At 50.3% G+C, this 16,694-nt stretch overlaps 1 protein-coding gene across 3 annotated transcripts in view; it reads right to left on the bottom strand.

The window, feature by feature from the left end:
* The window catches only part of HIVEP3 (HIVEP zinc finger 3), a 152,173-nt gene that overhangs the window by 52,152 nt on the left and 83,327 nt on the right, over positions 1-16,694 (bottom strand). For all 3 annotated transcript variants that reach the window (XM_028123279.2, XM_028123280.2, XM_088022473.1), the window contains exon 3: positions 877-6,486. In XM_028123279.2, coding sequence (XP_027979080.2) covers positions 877-5,949 — 5,073 coding nt within the window. In that variant the 5' untranslated portion in view covers positions 5,950-6,486. The remainder of the gene's footprint in view (positions 1-876; positions 6,487-16,694) is intronic.

The raw sequence follows: 16,694 nt of genomic DNA, 5'->3' as shown, positions 1-16,694 counted from the left end.
CTCAATCTACAAGACCAACTGTTATTCCACAAACACCAAGTCGGCATACCTTCGCACAGCCTGGATGCTTAGGCTGGCCTTATCGGGGTATGGGGGTGTCATGTATCTGAGGCAAAGGGGGAGCTATCAAATTTCAAACTCCCTGAACTTGCAGCGGTCAGTTCGCTCTATGGCTCCTGGAGCAGCCTCGGGTCAGAGGCACCGGAGGAGTACACGTGACCTTAGTCAGGGCCTGGAGCTACCGCACAACACAGATGGGTCAGGCTGTGAGTGATCTTGCCCCCTGGTGGTGACGAGGAGCACTGCAGCCACTCTCTGTTGGCTATGTCCTGCTCACGGAGAGAAAGCCGGGGTATTTCAGGAGTTGTTTGTGTCAAATTCTAGAAACTCGGGGAGTGAGAAGATTTTGAGTGGTACCAGAGAATGGAAATAGCAGGTGTGGAGAATAAGAAAAGCAGGAAAAGGCTAATAGGACCAGGGAGGAATATGTGGAGCAGCATAAAGTTTTGAAATTGCTGCAGGCCTTTCCATCAGCCAAGATTTTCAACTCAGTCTTTTGGAGAATTTTCCACCCCCTTGTCTTAGACTGTCTTTGATTTTACAATAGCAGCTATTGGGAAAGCAGGATGACTTTTAAAAGCTCACTTTATTGAAACGTATCTAGTATCTAGTCTGGTGATGTGAGGGACACACTGACAAAGAAACCCAATAAATACGTTTTCTTATAAGGTGGCCAGTCACAGCTGACAGTGGAGGGACATCTGCCCACACATCCGGCCCTAGTTATGCAAATAGAACTTGAGGGGACTGTGGCCTTAAAAGCTCTGCAGGGGACTTTAAAACTCAAAGGGGAGAAGAAAAGCAAGGCTGACTTACCTCTGTCATGCGGGGCTTGCGGGAGCTGGATGGCACAAGCCTTCCTGTCTCAGGATGCGGAGCTGTGGCCATGGTGTATGTTTCTTTGCTCACCTTCTGCTTAGACCTCAGGAGGGACAAAGCAGCTTTAGTGGAAACCCCCGGAAGGTTGGGGTTGTACAAACTTATGCACCAACCAGCGTAAACAGAGGACCGCCTATCTGCATGCTGGATGTGATTTGGCTTAATGTAGTTTAAATAGCACCAACTGACATTAGTGGTCGTGTGGAGGCTGGGGAACTGCAGTACCTTCTTTGAGTCCGTACCTTCTTGCGACTTGGCTGGCCTGGGGGACGTTTCTGACAGAGGCAGCGAGCTGGAAGGTGCCAGTGGAGGGAGGTCAGGCTGTTCCTTGGAATCTTCTTTCTTCACACTCAGTGGGGGCAGCCCTCTTCGGTGAAGCTTCCCGGATGGCTGGGCATATTCCTTCAACGCCTCTGAGCCTGGGGCCGTCGTGTGGGGCAGTGAGGCATGAGGAAGGGGAGTCATTTCCTTTGGGTCGGATGGATCTGAGGAGAGGCTAGACACGGTTTCAAGCTCCCTCCTGCCCTGGCCCTGGCTGCCCAGGTGGGATTTCTCTGGCCTCCTGCCATCCTCTGTGCTGGCCAGCACCACACTGCACGGTTTTACCAGCTCGAGTGTTTCATCTGCCTTGGAAGCCTCCTCTTCCTTCACCCTTTTCTGCTGCTGGGTTTCCATGGTAAGTTCCAGGCTGCCAGCTGGCGAAAGGACGCGTTTGCTCCCCCCCACTGCTGAAGAACTCCCCTCCAGGCCCAAGACACTCTCTGATGACAGGGAAGTGCCTTTTCTTTCTGGGAACGTCACAGGGACCCTCAAGTACGGAGTCGGGAAGCTTCTGCTCTGCCCTTCACTTCCGCCTGCAGAGCCAGGCCTGGCCTCGTACACACCTGTCCCACACACAGTCGTCCCTTTGCACGGGGGCTCCTCGCACTTGGGAAGAGTCACGGTTGCTGAGCTGCCTTGGGACTGTGTGACCAGGAGCTGGGAGAGGGTGGTGTACATGGCGTTCCCGTAGGACGGCATGTTGGTCTGAATGCGGACGGGCACAACCAGGGACACCATGGTGTCTGGACAGGCAGGTAGGCTCGGTGGAGGGGCTGACGTGGGTGCTGAGCAGCTGGCTGGGGGGGCCCCGGGGGGCAGCTGGACATCACTGCCATACTCCGAGCTGGGGGAGAGGCCAGTGCTTCCTGTTGCCAGTGGGGCCAGGCTGGTTTTGATCTGGGGCAGATGGCTTTCCACATCCCCAGGGAGTGGAAGTGAGAACTGGGATTGCAGAGGCAGGAAAAATCCAGAAGAGAGTGCCGATGAGGCCGGGTAGGGCACGGGGAGATATGAAGGGGGCTGCCGGAAGGGGATGCTGCCTGGGTGAGGCAGGAGCTGGGGGAGGGGGAGCTGGCCAGGGTGCAGAACCGTAGGCTGAAGAGGAAGCGGCGGGGCCTGAAACAAGGAGGGAGGAAGAGGGGGCATGGAGTACGGTGAGGAGAGGAGGCTGGACATGGCCTGGGTGGAGAAGAATTCCGACGACTGTCCCGGCTCATGCTGCAAGAGGTGCTGGAAGGAGAAAAGGGAGACGGGCGGGGGCAGGTACGGCTTCTCATGCAGGGGGAGCTGGGCGATGGGGTGGTGAAACACCTGCAGGGCTTCCGTGTAGGGCGGAGTGGACCCCAGCGGGGGTCTGTCCTGCACCTGGCCCTTGCCTCCCGGGGGACCGCTGTGTGAGGTGGCTGCTGAGGAAATCTGGGGCAAGGAGCTTTTGGTGGAAGGCTTACTGCATGAGGGCTTTAGTTCCTCGCTCTCCGGTCTTCCCTTGGGGGCGGCCTCCGGCTCGGTGTCTGGAGGTCTGCTCAGAGAGGCCTGTCTCACCAAAAAGCATTTCCTTCTCTCTGGCGGGGCCGCCGGGGCTGCGGGGGCCGCGGGGGCTGCCGGGGCCGGCACAGAAGGGCCTGTCAAGGACAAGCTGCCGTAGTCGAATGATTTGCTGCGTGTCTCGGTCATGTGGGCCGAATGGGAAATGTTGGGGCTTTGCTCTGAGGCTGACCTCCGCATCTCTCGGGCGTGCGGGTGGTGGCTGGGGACAGTCAGCATGTGGGTGCCCAACGGTTTGGGGCGTGTGTCAGATGAGAGCCCAGGGGCCTCGGCTTTTCCGTGGTCATCCCTCTCAAAGGAGGCGGAGCGGCTGGACCCGCTCAGGGAGACGCTGCTCTCCTGGCTGGGACTGCGAGACAGGGGTGCCGAGGACTCAAAGCTGGACTCCCCCGACGACTGGGCCATCTCTGCCAGGCGCAGCCTCTTCTTCTTGGGCGGCAGCTTCTCGGCTGGGAGCTGGGCAAGCGTCTGGCTGCGCTGGGGCCACTGGAATTCCTCTGTCTTCTCGGGTTCTTTAGGGGGCGGCTCGGGCTCCGTGTCTGGTCGGTCGGGCTCCTCGGTCACCAGGATCTCAGGGACCTGAATGTTGGGCTGACGGACCAGCCTGGGCTGCAGGGAGTGGGCTGAGCGTCCGTGCGGGGCGGGTGGAGGGGAGGAGAACGGGGCTGGGGGCTTGTCTTCCCCTTCCAAGCCACTGGGCTGCTCCAGAGAGTCGGACTTCTCGAAGGAGCTGGTGTGCTGGATGACAGAAATTTCTTTGGATATGGTTCTCCTCTCCTTCCCTGACTCTAGGCCAGACCCTGGCTTGGGAGTCCTTGGCTGGAAGCCCGTGGGCCCCTCCAGGGAGGGCACTGACTTACTCGGCTCTGCTGGTGACTTGGTGGACTCCAGGGGAATGTTCCGAGCAGCATCAGACGGTCCGGGGCTACCAAACTGACTTTTCGTCGACTCAAAGGCAGGTGGCTCCTCATCATCCCCTAGGCTCTTCTCTTTCCTCCTCTTCCTCAGCGGAGTGAGCTCCAAGGTGGTCCCCAGTTTGTAATGCATCATCTGGGACCAGGGCTCATGCTCAGCCTGACTCTTTTCCGCTTCCGGGGACGCGTGAGCACCTGCAGAGATGGGCTTTGAAATCTGAAGCTCCGAGCAGTAGTACTTTCTGTGGGCTTCATAGTTGTCCCTTTTCTTGTACCGAGCACCACATATGTTACATTCATAGATCACCCCTTTCGTTTTCAAACCCTTCTTGGTCTTTTTGGTGAGTTCGCTTTCCTTGGCTTCAGGCTCGTCGGTGGGTTTGGAGGCTGGGTCTTTGCTACTGGGCCCCGCCTCCTCCGCACTATACTCCCCTCCCAAAGGTAGTTCGATGGCCGGCTGGCGCTTGAGCATCCGGGGGTGGGAGGTAAACACATGACTGCTGCGGCTCAGGGCTTCCGAGTCGGTGATGTGGTCGTCGAAGGAGTAGCTACCTCGGAAGGTGTGATGGGGGGTACTGAGAGTGCAGGTGGCAGAAGGCATTGAGTGGCTTCTCAGCAGAGGCACAGGGGGGGTGGTGCTGGGCGGGTGCTGGAGGCTCAGCAGTGATTGTTCCGGCTTCATGGTTTTCTCGCCATGGGCCGACAGGGGCTCCCGGTAGAGGCTGGATTTGGGTGACTCCATGCTGCTGCGCCTGGAGAGCGAGCTCCTCCTCGGCTTCACACTGTCGATCTCGCTGGTGTCCACCACGGCCTCGTTGATGGTGATGAGCTTGGTGATGTGCTCGATGACCTGTGTCCGGGGCACAGACAAAGGCACCAGGCTGGGCTTGTCTTCGGTGGACAGGGGCAGGAGGGGCTGGGTGGAGGTGGCCGTCAGCATGGTGGTCCGCTGCCCGATCCGCCCACACTTGCCCAAGATGATCTCGGCATAGGACCTGGCGTTGGTGTTGGGGGGGCTGACCTGCTGCTCGGCGCTCTCAGAGCGGGAGAAATACCCCGATTCTGTACTTCCTTTGCTGCCCGGGCTCAGAAACGCCTGCTCATCCATCACCTTCTTCCTCTCACTCAAGCGGAGGGCCAGCTTCTGCTTTATCGTGTGGGTGTCTTCGGGTTTCTGGCTCAGGGGGTGTTCCGACAAGGGCTCCGTGAACGGAGTGGGGTCCTCGAGTGATGGGGCTGAGCTGGACTGGGACAAGGAACAGCGCTCGTGGCTGGAACCCTGGCTCCCGGAGCTGTACAAACCGCTGGACAGGAGGGGGTGCTTGGGCCTGGGGGAGAGCTCCGCGGGGTGGGCGGACGCACTGCCTGTTTCCTCTTCCGAATCCGTGCTTTCCCCCTCGGTGGGCTCCTCGAACTCCTCCCCTGGGATCCTCTCCATCTCCAGCCCCGGGGGGTACATCTCGCCGCCCACTCCTGAGGCCAGGCCGGCTTTGATGCGGTGAGCATGGGACTTCCTGTGCTTGTACAGGTTACTCTTGGTCTTGAACGAGAAGCCACAGGGGCCGCAGGGGTAGGGCCTCTCGCCGGTGTGCGAGCGGATATGTTTCTGGAGCACGCTGGGCTTGGCGCAGGGCCGGCTGCAGTACTGACATATGTACTTGCCTGGCTTCTGCGGTTTCCTCTCCTTCTTGTGTGCCTCTTCTGGGGGTTTCAAGGACACCTGCGAGGGACGGGGCACAAAGACTTTGGGAAGGCCAGGCAGGTCCTCAGGGGGGATGATGGAAGCGTGCGAAGAGAGGAGCTGGCTCGGCGGATGGAGCCCAGGGGTCACGAAGGAGCTTGAGGGTCCAGGTCTCATGGGGTCGACCAGCTGCCACGTGGACCCTTCCAGGAGATGCTCCGGTTTGCCAGGCGACATGAATGCTGGTGTCAGAGGGTGCTGCGGAAGCTGCGAGATGGGGATGGAGGTGTCAATGGAGGACCTCTTGGGGGGCTTCTGCTGCTGGCCTGTTTTCTCCTGAGAGCCCTCCCTAAGAACTGACGGGGGGCCTGGGAAGGGCTGCGGGGCTAGGAGCTCTTGGAGGGGGCCCTCTTGGGGGGCAGCCGCACTGCTGCCTGCGTATGGGGTGCTGGACGAAACGCTGGCCTGCACGGCCTCTCCTTTGGTCAGCCGCTTCCGGGGACTTCCCTCAGCCTTCTTGGTGCCCTTGACACTTTGTTCAGGATCCATGACCCCCACAGAGACTTCAGATGCTATTCAGGGAGGGTTGGGGCAGGCTGCATTTATGAATAATCCAAGTGTCCCAGGGAGGCGTCTGGCTTTGGCCACATTGGTCAAGAGCTGCTGAAGCCAAACCCAAGATGGGCTTTGGGAGTTTTTTTTTTTGCAAGTGTCACTGGCTGCGAGCGGACTCAGAGCAGGTCATCAGGGCCCAAACTATTCACATAGGTGAGGCATGGCCCTCTACTTTGAAGACAGAAAACGCGCCGGCACTTTCTGCCTAAATGTCTGTCGTGGAAACGTCATGAAGGATGTCAATGTCGCCATCATACTGTTTCAGTTGGCAGTGGCGAGTGGCCACCCACAAGTCCCCTGTGTGCTATGCGAATGGTCGGAGGCTAGAGACATCTGCAGGCACGGCCCACTCATCCCTGGTCCCGGCGCTGGGGAAGCCACGCTGGCTGCCTCGGGCAGCTCCGTCCGGCCCCTTCTCCCCTGGGGTCCCGTGTTGGAGATCGGCGGCCACAGAGGGGAAGTCACGCTCTTCTAGTGATGAAAGCACACACACAGAAATACACACGTACACACAAGAGAAGAGAGAGTTACTGCAACGTGTCCACGACCCGTGCAGCTCAGGCTCTGCGAGACATGGTGATATCCCTAGAAGATTAACAGGGGAGACGTGACCGGAAGTCACAGCCCCTGCCTCCATGCACCTGAGCACAGCCCAAACCTCCCTCACCCGCATTCACAGTGGTGTTGGGTGACCCGAATGCCACCTGTGGTTCTGAGGACTGTGGCTATGTGGGGTGGTAGGAGCAGGAGGTTGGGGGGCAGGCCGCTGGGAACTACAGGGCAGTTGGGGATGGGAGGTCTCAGCTCTGCTCTGAGGCAGGTTCAGCTCCCAAAGCCTCCATTGCCCAATTTATACAACGGGATAACTTTAAGTCCTGCCTCAATTGTGCCTCGGGGCTGTAGTGGAGATCAACATGATAATGGATATGGATGCCTCTGGACAAATGTGGGCTGGTCCTACAGCTGGTGTAGGAGGAGGTGCTGGGGCATTATTGAGGGATGAGCTTTCCAAGGGATAGATTATTCTCAGGTTAGTATTATTCCTTCTCTGGCCCTGGGCTCTGAAGGTATCCATGAGGGGTACCATTCATGGTTTTATCGCCCTTGCTAACCCAAGCCCATGTTTCACGGAAAAGCTAAAACCCACCGCCCCAGCCTGGTGCAAATTCACAGTCTAACCATGGCGACTCTGCCAAACCACAGCTGGGAGGATCATTCTGGCAGGTTCCTCCAGCTTTTCCTGGCAACCAAAAAGGAGAGGGACATGGGGTCCATCACCAGGCCCTTATAGCCAGAGAGGAAGACATATCTAAGTTCTTTGCAGGAAGCAAAGTCTTGCTTGCAAAGAACTTATTCATGTGGTACTTCAGACAGGGGCAGTGAATGGCACACGAGGTCACCTACATCTTCAAATGACAGCTCTCCAGCAAAGGCAGTGACTGACTTCTGTCAACAGAAGGTCATGACTCAGCAAAGGCTATTCTTTGAGCAAGTCAAAGGCCTCCTCTAACTCAGGCAGAGAAGGCAGCCTCACAAAGCAGGCTGAGTGTGCAGAAGGCCGAGGAATCTCATTTCTCATATTACTGTCAGTAGGGTGGCCACATAAGATAACATCATCCAAACTGGGGCACTTTTGAGGGTGAAAGAGGCACGACTAATAATTATGGAGGAGCAACAGGACAAAATCAGGGCTGTCCCAGGCAAGCTGGAATGAACGGTCTCCTTCTAACCCATATTTACCTGTGACCCCAAGCAGGCCCACGTGCTGTGTCTGGGTGTCTGGTACAAATTTTTCAGCTCTGCTCTGGGGACTGAAATTACACCAGGGCCTCCTAATGGAGTCTCAGAGATTGGATGTCTAGTCTAATCCCCTCACTCGACAGATGAGGCTGAGGCTAGAGGGATAATGTGATTTTCCCTAAAACTTGCACAGGGATGGTGGTGGGGTCAGACCACCCTGTGCCTCCTGACCCCTGGTCAGGGCTCGTCCGCTGCCTCAGTGAATAAATGTCCTCTATGACTTCGGTGGCTCAGGGAGCACCAGTGCACGGCTCCATGTGTCATGAAAGCACTGGCTTGCCCCCAGGGGGCATGGCGGTGGCTATATCCCTGGAGAGCATCTGCAGGTGTCTAGAAGCTTAACAGCCAAGGAGGCCTTTCAACTTATGTTCTAAACTTGCTGCGGCTGCTGGACAGGAGAAATGGGGGGGCACGGCTAAGGCTGAGGAGATCATGGTGGTGGCATTACCCCAGGCCCAGCTTATCTAAGCTAAGGTAGGACAAGCCAGAGGTCACGTGCTTTGCGGAGAGAGAACTGTTCTCTGGACCTCCCCGTGGGGGCCCCCCGGTGCTGTGTATGGATAGTAAAGGGTTTACAATACTTACTATTTCTATTGACCCTTTCATGCAAGGATCTCAAAGCACCCCCAAAATACGAGCTAGTGGTAAGCTTTGCTTCTTCCAATGGATGCATGGGACCCTGTGGCATGACTGAGTCTGAGTGGGGGTCAGTTGGCACCCTACATGGTCGAGTCCTGTGGTTTTCCCTTCTTCACCCAGCCACAGGCTCTCCAGGGGCAGGTGGGGAAGCACCCAAGGGCTGTGGTTTAGAGCAGTTCACATGCCAGGTAGGAGGGGTGGGGTGGATGAGGAAGACCGTCAGGTAACTGTTGTGTCATCAGGTGACTCACTGGGCCAGCACCACGTGCTGAGGGTCCGCTTCCAGCCTCCACCTGTGGGTGGGGCCTGGTGCTCTGACAGGGAGGGCCCTCCTGCCTCAACCCCCCGAGGAAGGAACAACCAGGACACATCCACACTGTGGGGTCAGTGAGGCCTGTGAGCCGGAAGGCCTGCTCCTTCATTCTGCAGGGAAGGCACCTGAGCCACGGTGGGCCATGACTAGCCCAGGGCCACACTCGTCCTCAGGCTCCTGGGACAGTCTCTCTGCTGCCCTGTTTACACCTCATGATGGGTCTGAGGTTCTTAATACAAGAAGCTGGGGGTGGAACTGGGGGTGCAGACATGGGGCAAACCTATGAGAACTCAGAAGCCCTCTTAGCCTTGGAGAGGATTGCAATTCAGACCGGCATTAATGCTTTCTTACATTTTAGCTCCTTTAGAAGGATGATTTCTAATCACTGTGACCAAGTGACACCAAGAAAATGGGTTCTTTTCTACCTTCTCTGCTTCTGAGGGTATGTGTAAAATGTTAATATAAACTTGAAGTAACAGAGGAAAAAACTGCTTCTCCAGAATTGGTAAGGGCGCCTGTAAAAGTCACCAGTGACATGAGGTCAGAGATAGAGGGTTTCCCTGACAGAGCCCAGGAGCCGGGCCAACGGGGGCCTGAGCCTCAGGCCAGAGGGAGGATGGACATCATCTGCTGATGGTGGCAGAAGGGCCCTGGGGTCCATGTTGTCTGACACCCAGGCCACAGCCCTCAGAGAACTCTGGCTTAGAAATCAGCTTAGAACCGCAAGGAGAAACAGCTTCACGAGCCATATATCAGACCACTCAGCTTCTACTTCTGGAAGCTTCATAGGTCTAACTGTCAGGATAGCCCAACAGGGAAGAGGGTAGGGTGCTGGGGCTGGAGATCCACAAAGCTTTAGGGTATCCTCTGCATACTCGTGTGAGTGTAACCACAGGATCAATTCCTAGAAGGGCAACTACTTGGCTAAAGGGAATGTACCTTGAAGCTTTTGATGGGTCCTGACAAATAGCTCTCCCAAAAGCACAAATTCACACACCCACCAGTTGTGTGTGAGGACTGTTTCTCCAAACTCCTTCCTACCTACAATATAACCAATCTCTTTAATATTTACTAATAGAAGAGGCAAAATGACTGTATTAGTTTCCTCCTGCTACTGCCACAGTCACAGACAGAGGCTTAATAGCACAACTTATCATTGTACAGTTCTAGAGGTCAGAAGCCTGAAATGGGTCTCACGAGGGCTAAAATCGAGGTAGGGTTAGGTTCCCAACCTTCTTTCTGGAGACTCTAGGGCAGAATCTATTTTCTTATCTTTTCCCACTTCTAGAGGCTTCCTGGTACCTTGGCACATGGCCCCTTCGGTCTTCAAAACCAGCCAGCGATGGCCAGCCACATCCTTCTCACATTGAATCACAAACCCTGACTGTTCTGCCTCCCTTTCTCACTTGGAAGGACTCTTGTAACGACATTGGGCCCACCTGAATAATCTAGAATCTTCTCCTACCTCCAGATTCTTAATCATATATGCAAAATTCATTTTGCCACGAGAGGTAACATATTCACAGGTTCCAGGGATTAAGATGTGTGACATCTTTGGGGATCATTATTCTGCCTACCACAGTGATACCTTATTTTTCTTAAATCAGTGTTTCTTGATCTCTAGTGAGGCTTAGAACTCTGTACAAACTTATTAGCCCATTATTTCATTCAGGGAGTTATTTTTCATATCCTTTTTGTTTCTAGTAAACTATATTTTTCTTACTGTTTCACGTAAACTCTTGATATTGGGCATATTAATCCTTTTTATATGAACTGCAAATATTTCTATTTATCAGTAGTCTTTAATTTTTCTGAACAAAAAAATTTTGTTTTTACATGGCCAAATACATCAATCTTTCCCTTTTGGACTTTTAGATTTCATGTCCAAGATTATTTTCTAGAATGTCACCCAATTTCTTCTAGTTCCTTTATGGATTAATTATTTTCCTCCCTCCCTCTGCTCCTCCACCCCTTTGTTCCTCCATTCTTCCCTCCCTCCATCCTTCCCTCTCCTGCTTCTTTCCTTTCCACTGGATCTTGGCTCCATTTGACATTTATTTTTTGTGTAAGGAATGAAGTAAGGATAAAGCTTAGTTTTTTCCCATACAGATACTCAGTTTTCCTAACATTATTGAAGAGTCCACCCCTACTCTCCTGAAATGCCCTGGGACATTTTCTGAAAGCACAGGTTCTAGCCCCATTCCAGATCCTCCAAAAAAGAATCTCTGGGGAAAAGGCCCCAGAACCCCTATTTTTACAAATTTCTCCATGTAAATCTAACATATACGTTTCTTTTCTATAGCCTGGTATTTGGGAAAACTGATGCCTCTAGGTTCTCCTTGCCTCTAGGTTCCCAACATTCCCCACCCCACCCCACCCCACCATTCATTGTTGAAATCTCTTCAATTGTCAACCTCACCCAGCCTCTCCCTCTGTCAAGAACGCTCAATAGCTCCCCACTGCAGGGAGATTCAACCAATGGCATTTCACCTCCCACAACAGGCCCCACCTAGCCTTCCCAGCCTCCTCTCTCCACCCTGCACTTTCACTGTGCATCGCCCCCTAACTGGTATGTTAGCATGTTCTTGACCTCTCTGTGTTTACATACTGCTGTTGCCAAGGGAACAAGCAGCGAAAGGAATCTGAACACTAATCCCACAGAGGAGTTAGGGAATGCATGCAGAAGCTATGTTTGAGCTGGGCCTTGGAAGATGGGGAAAATATTGATGGTTGGATTTGGAAGGAAGAGATTCTTAGTCTAGGTGGGAGGTACAACATATGCAGAGCACCGGAGGCTGGAATGTAGCCACCGGGAATGTTGAGTTTGTGGCCTCTACCCAAGCCAAGGCTTTGGGGCTCCTGAGCCCAGAGTGTCTGGGCAAGGATCCCACTCTGTGCTGGGGTGAATTCAGGGCACAGGCAGGAGCTTCCACACATTCCCTCCTAGGCCCTAGAATAACAAAACGAAACAAAACCTAAAATGCCCCAAACTGTGAAGGCTCAGTTGTGCCACACATCTAACAGCTGGGGTTAGTATTGGCCCTTGGAAAGCAGGTGGAAGGCACAGTCTGTCCCCTGGGGTCTGCCAGAGAGGCAGACTGCTGGCTGGATAAAGCTTTCAGGGCAACCAGACCCACACAGGTTCTGGCCTGGATTCACTCATGGAAAATAGGCATTACCAGGGTCAGATGGATTACCTATGTTGGGATGAAGTTTTCCACTAATCCAATACGTCAAATAGGGGTGCTTCCTTAAGAAGCCTAAGATGGCAGGTCTGTGGCTTAACGAGTTCATCAGCATCTTCCCAGCAAACCTGTGTCTCCCTGGACTGGACAGAAACTGGGCTTTATTTATCTTCATATTTCTAGTTCCTGGCACTGGACCCAGCACTGAGTAAAATATTGAAAATATTTTCAAAACACTTAAAGAAGCATCCACCATGTCCCCAAACTATACTAAAGATTAACATATTGATCCTCACACAGTTCCCCTTTTTGCAGATAAGAGGACCAAGACTCAGCAAAGTGACACCAATTGCTTCAGATGATACAAGAAAGGGCAGAGGTAGGATTTGAACCCTGAGAGCAGGCTGCCACCTAGCGAAAAGCCCCAAGAGCACTGACCTTGATCACAAGGGCCCAGATGGATTTCCTCTTCCTTCTCAGCACCCTAGATCCTCCAGGAAGTCTTCCTGGTTAATTATAGCCACCTCCACTCACATCAAATTCTCCCCCCCCCTCCCGCCTCCATGTGTAAATCACTCCTCATGACCTCGCTAAACTCAGGGCTGAGTTTCTTGATAAATGTTTCCCTAACCACAGTGAGTAGTAGATTATTCACTGTCTGGGAGGTTCCCAAATCATTTCCCTTGGATGACTGTGGTCTCTCCATTTCTAGTTTTCTTCTCCTCCTTCCTAACCCCAAGACCCAGACAGGGCTTGGAATTTCTGCACACTAGTCAAAAAGCAAAGTCTTCATAACAAAGAGGAACCTAGGCAATCCTAGGCGAGCTACACCAGGCTGGTGTTTGTCCTCCTGTCAGAGAGCCCAGGGACCAAGGTGGAATTGACATCACAGGGCAGACAAGGTCTCTAGCAACATCCCTGAGGAAAGCAGGAACATGTTTCACAGTCAAGACCAAGAAATAATGCAGACAGAACTCCACTCTGTCAGACCCGTGGAAGCCCAGACTTAGTCCTGAGTACATGTAGTTGTGACAACTCAGGGAAAGAAAGTCCTAACCTATGTCCTGTGTCTAGATGGACAACCGAACTCTTAACATGTGTCGGGGCTGTTCCTAGAGTTCTATACAATGGCTCTATTAGGCTGGTGCTATTATTATCCTCATGTTACAGATGAGGAAGCAGGGGCACAGAATCACGAAGCTGGTAATGGCACGGCCAGAACCTGAACCTGGGCCATCAAGTGACCTCTGCAGTAGAGACCCTTAAGGCAGTAGAATCCTGGGGTGCCTGGGTGGCTCAGATGGTTAAGCGTCTGCCTTCGGCTCAGGTCATGATCCCAGGGTCCTGGGATTGAGCCCCGCATTGGGCTCCCTGCTCAGTGGGGAGCCTGCTTCTCCCTCTCCCTCTCATCCTTCTCCCCACTTGTGCTCTCTTTCTGTCTCAAATAAATAAATAAAATCTTAAAAAAAAAAAAAAGGCAGTAGAATCCTGGCAGACAGAACTCAGATTGGAGTTACAGTCCTAACACTTGGGTAACTAAACCCTATTTCTAGCAGGTGGCCTGGCCTTGTTAAGAGTTTTGTTTCCCCCTTCCACCTAGAAAAGTGCAATGCTTAAGTCTTGTTCCCATTGAGATTGAAAATGAACTACTGTCAGGGACTGTAGTCTGGTCTCAGCAAGGGCCCAGTGAACCCCAGACGCTTGTGGTTAATTAATCTACTAAGTTCTCTACTGTTATAAATCTAGTTATCCACCCACCTATTGCATCATTTATGTATATCCACCTTGTTTGGTAAAGATTAAAAGAGGCTTCTGGATACCCATGAGAACTGGTGAGCTTCTGAATTTAACTCGACCTGCTTATCTAAATGGTCCAGGAAGTAGTTGTAGGTCAAAGGGCTTAGGGAAGAACGAAACCTGAAGTGAGAGTTGGGCCAGATTGGGCAGACTTGTCAGCCATTTGCATTCTTCCAGTCTCTCAACAACACTGCCTAAGACCCATGTTCTGCATTTGCTGCCATGGCCTGTTCTCTCATTAGTTTCCAGCAGGTCTCTAGCTGTCCCTTTGATGGCCTTTTATTTCTACACAAATGACTGTGGTATAAAAGGCACACCTATCTATAAACCTCCTGGGTAGTTAAGGTTATTTGGTCTACTATGAAGGGCAATATACAGAATACACTATAACACACACACACACACACGCATTATAGAATAAACCACGTAAAGAAAAATGACCAGGGAGACTCGGTGACATATATAGTGTATTGCAAAGTTGGACAATGACAAAAGTAGGGGTTACCTGTGGCCTTCACCATTCTTGTCCACATGGCAGGATGAATATGAGTGTACAAGTAATGATACAGCACTTATAATGATTACTTGACACCTCATTTGTTCACTTGTTCACCCAGTGTGCAAGCATTACATGGGCCTTCTCAATGCCAGGCCAGTAATATGAAAACAGACATAAATTATAGACCTTACTATAAAGTTGCAGTAATCAAGACAGTGTGGTACCAACACAGGAGAGACCAAAAAAAAAAAAAAAAAAAAAAAAAATCAATGGAAACAACAGAGTAATGAAACAGACTCCCTCATATACAATTACCTGATTTGTAACTAAGGTGCTATTGTATTTGGTGAGAGAAATGATAGTCTTTTCAATAAATGGTGCTGAAGCAATTGAATATCCATGTGGGAAAAAAATGAACCTTGGGCCCCACCCTTACCAAATACATAAATTAATGTGAAAAGGATGATTAGCCTGGATACAAAAGACTAAATAATAAAGCTTATAGAAGAAAACACAAGGAACATATTTTCATGAACTTGGGGCTAGCAAAGATTTCTTACAGTTTACAAAATGCATAAGCACAGCATCATAAAGCATAGGACTGATAAATTGGGCTTCATTAAAATGAAAAACTTCTGAAGAAAACTTTCTAAAGATTGGCAAAATCTTCAAGCCAAACACACAACTTCAATTCACCAGAAGATACAATAGAATACAAATACAAACCACAGACTGAGAGAAGATATTTGTGATATGCATTCAACAAAGGACTCACCCCTAATGTAGAAAAGTCCTAAAAATGAATGTAAAAAGGCAGACAATCCAATTAAAAATGGCCAAAATTAACTCAAAATAGATCAAAGACCTAACATAAGAGTTAAAACTGCACAACTCTTAGAAGGAAACATAGAGGGAAAGCTTCATGATATTGGATTTAGCAATGATTTCTTGGATATGCCACTAAAAGCACAATCAAAGTAAAAATAGATAAATTGGACTTAATCAAAATTTAAAACTTTTGTGCACCACAGAACATAATCAACAGAGTAAAAAGATAACCTACAGAATGGGAGAAAATATTTGCAAATCATATATGTGAGAAGAGGTTAATATCCAGAATATTTAAAGAACTCTTACAACTCAAAAACAAAAACCAAACAACCAGATTAAAAAATGAGCAAAGGACTTGAATGGACATTTCTCCAAAGAAGAGATACCAATGGCCAACAAGCACATGAAAAGATGCTCAATATCACTAATCATTAAGAAAAGTAAAAAACCATGAGATATCACCTCACACACATTGGGATGGCTATTATTAAAAAACAAACAAACAAACAAACAGAAAATAACAAGTGTTGGTGAAGATGTGGAAAAACTGGAACCCCTGCGCACTGCTGATGGGAATGCAAAATAGTACAGCTTCTATAAAACAGTATGGTGCTTCCTTAAAAAAATTAAAAATTGAATTACCATATGATCTAAAAAATTCTACTTCTGGGTATAAACTCCAAAAAATTGAAATCAGAATCTCAAAGAGATGTCTGTCCACATTCATAGCAGCATTATTCACAATAGCCGAAAGTTGGAAGAACCCAAGTGTTCATCTACAGATGAATGGATAAACAAAACATGGTATATACATGCAATGGAATATTATCCTGTCTGCCTTAAATGGAAGGAAATTCTGACACATTCTACAACATGGATGAACCTGAGGATATTATACTAAGTGAAATAAGCCAGTCCAAAAAAAAAAAAAACCAAATACTATGTGATTCCACTTATATGAGATACCTACAATAGACAAGTTCACAAAAACAGAAAGAATGGTGGTTGACAGGGGCTGAGGGGCAGGAAGGGTTGAAAGATTTTTGCTTAATGAGTACAGAGTTTCAGTTTTGAAGATGATAAGAATTCTGGAGATTCATTCACATTGCACAACAATGTGAAAATACTTAACACTACTAAACTTCAAAACAGTTAAGATGGTAAATTTTATGTTATATGTATTTTACCACAATTTTTAAAAATGGCAAAAGATTTGAACCAGTACTTTAAAAAACAGGTTTTCTAAAGGGTCAATAAGCATATGGAAAGGTGTCAGCATCATTATCCATTAAAGAAATATAAATTAAATCCATCACCACTCACCAGAATGACTACCATAAAACAAAAACAAAAAAAATGATGCCAAATGTTGGCAAGGATGTGGAGCGACTGGAACTCTTCTTGTACACTGTTGTTGGGAAGGTAAATAGACACAACCATCTGGACAACTGATTGGCAAAATCTTCCAAGCCAAACACACACCTGCCCAATGATCCCAAAATTCCACTTCTAAGAAGATATCTCACATAAGTGCATACATCTGTCTGCCATAAAACACAAACAAGAATGTTCACAGTAGTTTTATCCATAATAGCAAAAAACTGAAAGAAACCTA

Source organism: Eumetopias jubatus, unplaced genomic scaffold, assembly GCF_037043125.1.
Source record: "Eumetopias jubatus isolate StellerSeaLion01/CBP00866 unplaced genomic scaffold, mEumJub1_p1.0 scaffold_4, whole genome shotgun sequence".
Lineage (NCBI taxonomy): Eukaryota > Metazoa > Chordata > Mammalia > Carnivora > Otariidae > Eumetopias > Eumetopias jubatus.
This window is presented reverse-complemented; position numbering and strand designations above follow the sequence as displayed.